We start from the raw sequence: 7,500 nt of genomic DNA on the forward strand, positions 1-7,500 counted from the left end.
AGATTTGCGGCAGAAAAAGCGGCCAGAAAACAGAAGCTCGCTGTGTGTTTCCAAGAACTCCTTCCCCCCTGAAACATAGCTTGGAAGACATGAAGGACCGCCTGATTGTTGCTATTTCTACACCAGTTTAGCGTAAAAGCACTAGAGGGAAAACGCCATTGCTGATGGTTTGAATTGAGCCTTACTCTGTCAAATCAAATCAAACTTTATTTGTACAGCGCATTTCATACACAGAGGCAACACAATGTGCTTTACAGAGAGCAATGGGAGGGGGGGGCATAGGACCCACACCTACATATTCCAGAGGGAAGCAAAAAAAAACAGTTTCACCCGGGGGTCAGAAAAGTGAGCTGTAAAAATTCTTCCTTGACCCCTCTCAACGAGACGATCGAGCAAGCAACTGGAAAATGTTTGTCTATTGGCTAAGAACATTTACAGAGCAGTAAACATCTGTCATTCACGCTCCTCACTGTCTCAGTCAGACTAACTCTTGGTGCGCTCTTCTCACCTGTCATACACGCTCTCTCACTAAACTGTGGTCTAGTAAGCAGATAACAGCCAATATTAATGATGTACCTCATAACGAGGGAGTTTACATCGTCTCCCATGTTGTGTTCATAGGTGGACATCCCCAACATCCAGAAACAGCGGAAACACCTAGCTAAGCTTGTCTTGGACATGGACTCTGCCAGGACAAGGTGAGGGAGGCTTATATTCAAACTCACGCCGTCGTCTCCTGCTCATTTCCATAGATCGAAACGGACCAGATGGGGTAAATTGTCCGGCTTCTACATGCGCTGTTCCTACCACCCAGATAGCAAGCGGATCTGGGCCATATACAGGCCAGATCTGGCCCTTGTGGCTTAGTTCCGGCCCATATATGGCCCAGATCCGCTTGCTATCTGGGCATGTTATCTAGACCTCACCGGTCTGTCATTACCAGGGGAGGGAAGGAAGAAGGAAGTGAGTTGTCCTCCCTCTCACTTCCTGTCTTCTTCACGCCTGTAGATTCCACCAGTCCTCGAAGTCCTCCGGTCACCCTAGCAACGTGCAGCCGGGCGGGGCCAAGGCCGACGCCCTCAGAGAAGAGATGGAGGAGGCGGCCAATCGGATGGAGATTTGTAGGGTGAGTTGTAGAACCCGTGGTTTGAATCCAGTCTTTTTGTTGCTCTGTTTCTGGCCAGCACCAGGTAACAGACACAGCGAGAACAGGATTTCATAATGATTTCATTTCATATCTGGGACATTGAGGAGTGATGATATAATGTTACGCAAGACCTCCAAGGTCAAATTCTTTCTCTGCTTTTTATTAAATCAAACGATTATTCATCCATACACTACACTGTAACTTTTATTCCTGTATTTAATTTTTTCCTGCATTTTGTTTTAAATGTCCTTTTTTGCATTTTGTTTTTTTATGACCTTTTATGTGTTGCACTTTGTCTTGATGCTTTTAATGTCTCATGTAAAGCACTTTGAATTGCCTTGTTGCTGAAATATGCTTTACAAATAAACTTGCCTTATTTTGTCCTCCAGGATCAACTGTCGGCGGACATGTACAATTTTGTGGCCAAAGAAATAGACTATGCAAACTACTTTCAGACGGTTAGTACCTCACTCTTTCTATCCTAAATCTTCAGTACTGAGCATAGATGAAACCGGCGCATGATTGCGTGAAGCTTCACAGAACTTTTGCACGGAGCCGAGGCCGGGACAGTACTAATGTGGAAGGGAACAGCCTGAGAGGTAGGAAAGCTACTAAGGAGATGAGGGAGGACACACACCGAGATGGGGGGGGGTCATTTTGTTCTTTTTGTCAGTTATTGGTTATAAGTGTTATTGGTTATAGCATGTCATGTTGCACTTTACACGTCGGAAGACAACAAGATTGTATGTTGGACATAGAATTGATAACTTTGATATAAAAAATTTATAACAAAAAAAAAAAATTCACAGAACTTTCTCCCCTCTGTGTCGTCTCAGCTCATCGAGATCCAGGCGGAGTACCACCGGAAGTCCCTAGAGATCCTTCAGAGCGTCCTGCCCCAGATCAAGGCCCACCAGGGCGAGTCACCGTTTTTCTGCTGTGTGTGTGTGTGTGTGTGTGTGTGTGTGTGTGTGTGTGTGTGTGTGTGTGTGTGTGTGTGTGTGTGTGCGTGTGTGTGTGTGTATGTATGTGTGTGTGTGTGTATGTGTGTGTGCGCGTGTGTGAGTGTGTGTGTGTGTGTGTATGTGTGCGTGTGTGTGTGTGTGTGTGTGTCTGTGTGTGTGTGTGATCCTAACCGTGGTTGTGTGGCCCCGCAGAGGCGTGGGTGGAGAAGCCGTCCTACGGTAAAGCCCTGGAGGACCACCTGAACATCAGCGGGCGGGAGATCGCCTTCCCCATCGAGGCGTGCGTGACCATGCTGCTGGAGTGTGGCATGCAGGAGGAGGTAGGCCCCCCCCCGCCCCCCCCCCCCGAGCCACACAGAGCGCGCCCGCCGGCGCCGAACGCTGGCCACACCCCGCTCGCTCACTCAACGCCAGCCAATACAGTAGTCGCCGTAGCTGAACGCCTGCCAACACCGCCTTAGTCACGAGGACTCGCTGTACTGTAGGTCGAAAGTCTCAGTGGGAAACAGGATTTAGATTTCCATAGCCTACAACTGACTCTGAAGCTTGAGGTCCTCCCTTCATTTATGGGGTTTAAGTCTCTGGCTCTGGACCTTTGCACTTCTTCTTGTAATTGTTTTAATTGATTTGATTGTTTTTAATTGATTTTGTATGCATTTGTCTGTTTGTGTCTATTGTGAACTTATCAACCCTGAAAAGCTTCGGTCAAAATAAAGGTTTGAAACATAACGATATGAGTGGAGGATATACTGAACAGTACCTAAGTGTCTCACGTCAGGGTTCGGGAAGCTAAATGTCTCACTTCCTGTTTCCTGTGTGCGCAGGGCCTGTTCAGAGTGGCCCCCTCCGCCTCCAAGCTGAAGAAGCTGAAAGCCTCCCTCGACTGCGGCGTTCTGGATGTGCCGGAGTACTCCGCCGACCCCCACGCCATCGCAGGTTAGCCCCGCCCCCCCCGCCCCCCCCCCTCTCCCGACGCCCGTTTCCATGACGACGATGACCTCCGCGGGCTCTCGCTTCTCCGCGCGGCTGCCAAGAGAACGGGAGAGAGAGAGAGCAGGGGAAACGTCTCTCTCTTAAAGTTTAAAAGCCAGGGAGGCGCGTGTGTCGACGTTCAACCTTCAAGCGAGGGCCCTCCTGTTTTTTTGGGGGGACGTATTGATTCACGGCCACCCATGAAAGAGCTGCATTGTGGTCCAGCTATGGTTGTGACTCACATAACATTAGCCAAGTGACCCGGTAGGGTTTTGGCCTGTAGATGGTTTAGGGTCAAAGCAACGGCACGGCAAAATTGCATTGTAGAACCAAGGGAAACTATATGTATTCGTTCTCATAACTTAAGTGATGTGTCTAAAAGTGCACAGATTATCAGAATACAGCCTACATGCTCTTTATAGCCTACATTCTCTCTCTTCCTTCAAATATTCTCGACTCTTACAATATGAAACAAAGTGCCACTTTGTGTTATACGAAGGCACATTGTGTTATTACAGTCAATGTAGTTTTTCAGCATGAGGTAGGCTACTTAAATGGTAAATGGACTGCACTTATATAGCGCTTTTCCACCTTAGCGGCACTCAAAGCGCTTTACAATGGCCTCTCATTCACCCATTCACACACACACTCACACACCAATGGCGGTAGCTGCCATGCAAGGTGCTAATATGCTCATTGGGAGCAATTTGGGGTTAGGTGTCTTGCTCAAGGACACTTCGACATGTGGACAGTCGGAGCTGGGATTCGAACCACTGACCCTTCGTTCACTGAACGACCCGCTCTACCAACTGAGCTACAGCTGCCCCCACTTAATGTTGCAGGTTGAAGGAATAAGAAATTTACAGGACTATTCAACGTCCATTTGATATTAATTCAACGTTGGAATGGCCCGATTAACACAACCCTATAAACGATTAAAGGTATTCATTCCTTATAAACGATAAGAGGCATTAGGCTATTTCAATGGCATTAACAGGGGGCGGCTGTGGTTCAGGAGGTAGACCGAGTCGTCCAATGATCCTAGCGTTGCCGGTTCGAATCCCAGCTCCTCCTGTCCACATGTCGAAGTGTCCAGACACTGAATCCCAAATTGCTCCCAATGAGCAGGCTAGCACCTTGCATGACAGCTGCCGCCATTGGTGTGTGAATGTGTGAATGAGAGGCTATTTAAAGCGCGTTGGATAAAAGCGCTTTCTAAGTGCCGTCCATTTACCATTAACCCACAGCTCCCTATAAACTATGAAAGGCGTTCAGCTATTTCAGGGGCATTAGCACATATTTCAAGGGGTATTTACAGGACCATATGATTATAAGCTATCCAATGCAGTCCATCCAGTGTGCCGAGCATTCAAATTGAATTGCGACGACAGCCTGGAATGGTGCAGCCCGGTCCATAACGGGAAGAAGTCGGTCACGGCGACATCCTGGCACGGCTCCAGAGCGCCGCGGCTTTGGGGGAGAGACCGGCCTAGATACCCTCCTCCCGCAGGCGGTCTCATAACGCAGCGGTCCACTCCCCAGGGGGAAGCAGCTCGAGTGTGGACTAATCAGGGGCTGGCGGCCCCTAGAGGCTGCGGGGTTCTGGGAGGGGCTTGACAAGGAGGGGGGGGGGCGTCCTCGTCGGTATTTTTTTGGACCAAGACAACCACACCTCAGGCCTGATGGGATTCTCTCTCTCTATCTCTCTCTCTCTCTGTCTCTCTCTCTTTCTCCCTCTCTCTCTCCCTCCCTCTCTCTCTCTCTCTCTCTCTTTCTCCCTCTCTCTCTCTCTCTCTCTCTCCCTCCCTCTCTCTCTCTCTCTTTCTCCCTCCCTCTCTCTCTCTCTCTTTCTCCCTCTCTCTCTCTCTCTTTCTCTCTCTCCCTCCATCCCTCCGTCCTGCAGGGGCTCTGAAGTCATACCTCCGTGAGCTCCCGGAGCCGCTGATGACCTCTGAACTTTACGAGGAGTGGATCCAGGCGTCTAAGTGAGTGTTCTCCGGCTCTCCGATCAACCGCAGAATCTCTCAGCGCGAACGTCTAGAGAAGAGCTGGAGATGGAAAAAGTCCACAGAGCGGTCGCATGCCTTTCTACGGTAACTGAACAAATAGCGTGAGCCATTGTTAAGTCACTGAACGCTGTTTCTGCCTTCTCTAGTATTCAGGACATGGACAAAAGGTTACAAGCGCTGCTGTCAGCGTGCGAGAAACTACCAACAGACAACTTAAACAATTTCAGGTCAGTGCACCCCTCCGCCCCCCCCCCCTCCTCTCTGTCTCTGACCCTACAGCCAAAGACATATTACTGAACGGGCCCAGGGGCCCAAGAGCTCAGGGGCCCTTTGCATTTCTTGTCACATAGTCAAAAGGCTTAGTCATTCATTCAATAACAGAGCCTCAAAAATCCTGCTGAAAAACTGAAGCAATAGCCTAAACATTCACTTTGAAGACGTCACAAGAAAACCATCATGATACCTGTAGTTTTTAAGTGAGTGTTTATAGTACTTTAGAGGGGCTGAGTACTCCATGCAATATGGGCCCTTCAACTCTTTTGGGGAGAAATCCAAAAAGCAGGTCCTCCCCACAGAGTTGAGGTCCCTCAAGTCAAAACCGCGCTGAATAAAGCTGCTTTTATTGTGAGTTTTCTCAAATCATCCGCAAATTGGATGCCATCTCATTGGGCAAATTCTAAATTTCGATAAGTGAAATGGCTGAGGGGGCCCTTTACGTGTCCCATCATTTCATAACCTGTCTATGTCTACAGGCACCTACTGTACAACAGCAGTAAGGAGACGGTGTCCCTGACAGATCTAGTTTAGCCAGTTAGCGCGCTCTTTCAGATGACACGTAGAGGATCTTGGCAACGAGCGCAGTGAGCAATTTATTCTTATGACACTGAATGGCGCGTGACGCACTGTTTATGCCAAGACGGTAGATGTAACAGTTCGCAGGTGTCATTTATCACGAAGGACGAGGATCGACCTCGGAGCTACTGTACCTAGACAGCGATATGTCAGAGTGACACGCGCCCGATAGCGTCCGATTGGACGCATCCCGGACAGAGTTACTCAAAGGGGGAGGAGAATGTTTATGTCAGAGATGAGGCATGTCGATATCTTTGACCATGGATGGCTCCAAAACAAAGATACTGTAGTGTCCAGGTTGTTCACAGCCTGGAACATAGACAGCCCCCTCCACCCCTCTCATTAGAAAGACCAGGCCTTCATAACCCAACAGTGGGACCACTAGGTGGACTTAATGAGATCGTGTTGTTAAAGATGGATAAAGATGCTTGCATGAGCTGTAGGTTCTCTTGGGTCTGTGGATGGTGCTTGGATTGGGTGTGTGGGTTGGAGCTCTGTGTGCATCGTGGACCAGCTATCTGGGCTAGAGAGCCTTTGGCGGTGTACACTGAAATATTGATAACCGACAGTGAGCTGCAGGGATGGTGTGTGTGTGTGTGTGTGTGTGTGTGTGCCATACTGTGTACAGCACATGCGTAGGCTACTGTGTTTCGTGTTGCTATGCCGCTTTAATCTCCTAATCTCCTCTCCTCAGATATTTGATCAAATTCCTAGCAAAGCTGACCGATTACCAGGATGCTAACAAGATGACCCCCGGTAACATCGCTATTGTTCTGGGCCCCAATCTGCTGTGGACCCACTCGGAAGCGTATGTAACATTTAGCAAACCCCGCGCCCCCCCCGCCCCTCCACCCCGCCATTATGGAAATCAGCTGTTCAATCAATCAAAGCTTTATTTATATAGCGCATTTCATACCCAGAGGCAACACAATGCGCTTTACAGAGAACAAGGGAGGTGGGCATACGTCCCACCCCTACATATTCCAGAGGGAAGCAAAAAAACAGTAATCACCCGAGGGCCAGATAAGTGAGCTGTAAAAATTCTTCCCTGACCCCTCTCAACGAGGCGATCGAGCAAGCTCCTGGAGTATGTTTGTCTACCGGCTAAGAACATTTATAGAGCAATAAATAACATTAAATTACATTTTCAGAGTAAGAGAGGCTAATAACATCATAGGAGAGACATGACAAAACATTGGTGTATGTCTGTGTGTGCATAAATGTGCCTGGGCCCAGATAGAGGCAGGGGTTTGGGTAGGGTGGGGGGTAGGAAAAGGATACGGACCCGGGTTAGGGTGAGGGGAAGGGGATCTGAGCCCAGGACTGGTGTATGTCAGTGTGTGTGTGAGTGTGCCTGGGTCCAGGTAGAGGCAGGGGTCAGGGGTAGGGTTGGGGTAGGAAGAGGATACGGACCCGGGGTAGGGTGAGGGGAAGGGGGTACTGGACCCAGGCCTAAGGCCGGAAGTGGACTGTTGTATGTCTGTGTGTGTGTGTGTGTGTGTTAACTAATTTGCTACGACATCTGCAGCAGATACAGGGGCATCCATCGGACTCA

The 7,500-nt window shown here is 49.2% G+C and overlaps 1 protein-coding gene across 1 annotated transcript in view; it reads left to right on the forward strand.

Annotated features, from left to right (window-relative positions):
• Positions 1 to 7,500, forward strand: part of arhgap44a (Rho GTPase activating protein 44a) — a gene marked incomplete at both ends in the record, with an annotated part of 41,017 nt that overhangs the window by 22,074 nt on the left and 11,443 nt on the right. Inside the window, 9 exons of the mRNA XM_084438049.1 lie at positions 622 to 698; positions 1,009 to 1,126; positions 1,537 to 1,605; positions 1,984 to 2,065; positions 2,305 to 2,432; positions 2,937 to 3,048; positions 4,988 to 5,069; positions 5,240 to 5,320; positions 6,640 to 6,753. Coding sequence (XP_084294175.1) covers positions 622 to 698; positions 1,009 to 1,126; positions 1,537 to 1,605; positions 1,984 to 2,065; positions 2,305 to 2,432; positions 2,937 to 3,048; positions 4,988 to 5,069; positions 5,240 to 5,320; positions 6,640 to 6,753 — 863 coding nt within the window. The remainder of the gene's footprint in view (positions 1 to 621; positions 699 to 1,008; positions 1,127 to 1,536; positions 1,606 to 1,983; positions 2,066 to 2,304; positions 2,433 to 2,936; positions 3,049 to 4,987; positions 5,070 to 5,239; positions 5,321 to 6,639; positions 6,754 to 7,500) is intronic.

Source organism: Borostomias antarcticus (assembly GCF_949987555.1).
Source record: "Borostomias antarcticus genome assembly, chromosome: 5".
NCBI lineage: Eukaryota > Metazoa > Chordata > Actinopteri > Stomiiformes > Stomiidae > Borostomias > Borostomias antarcticus.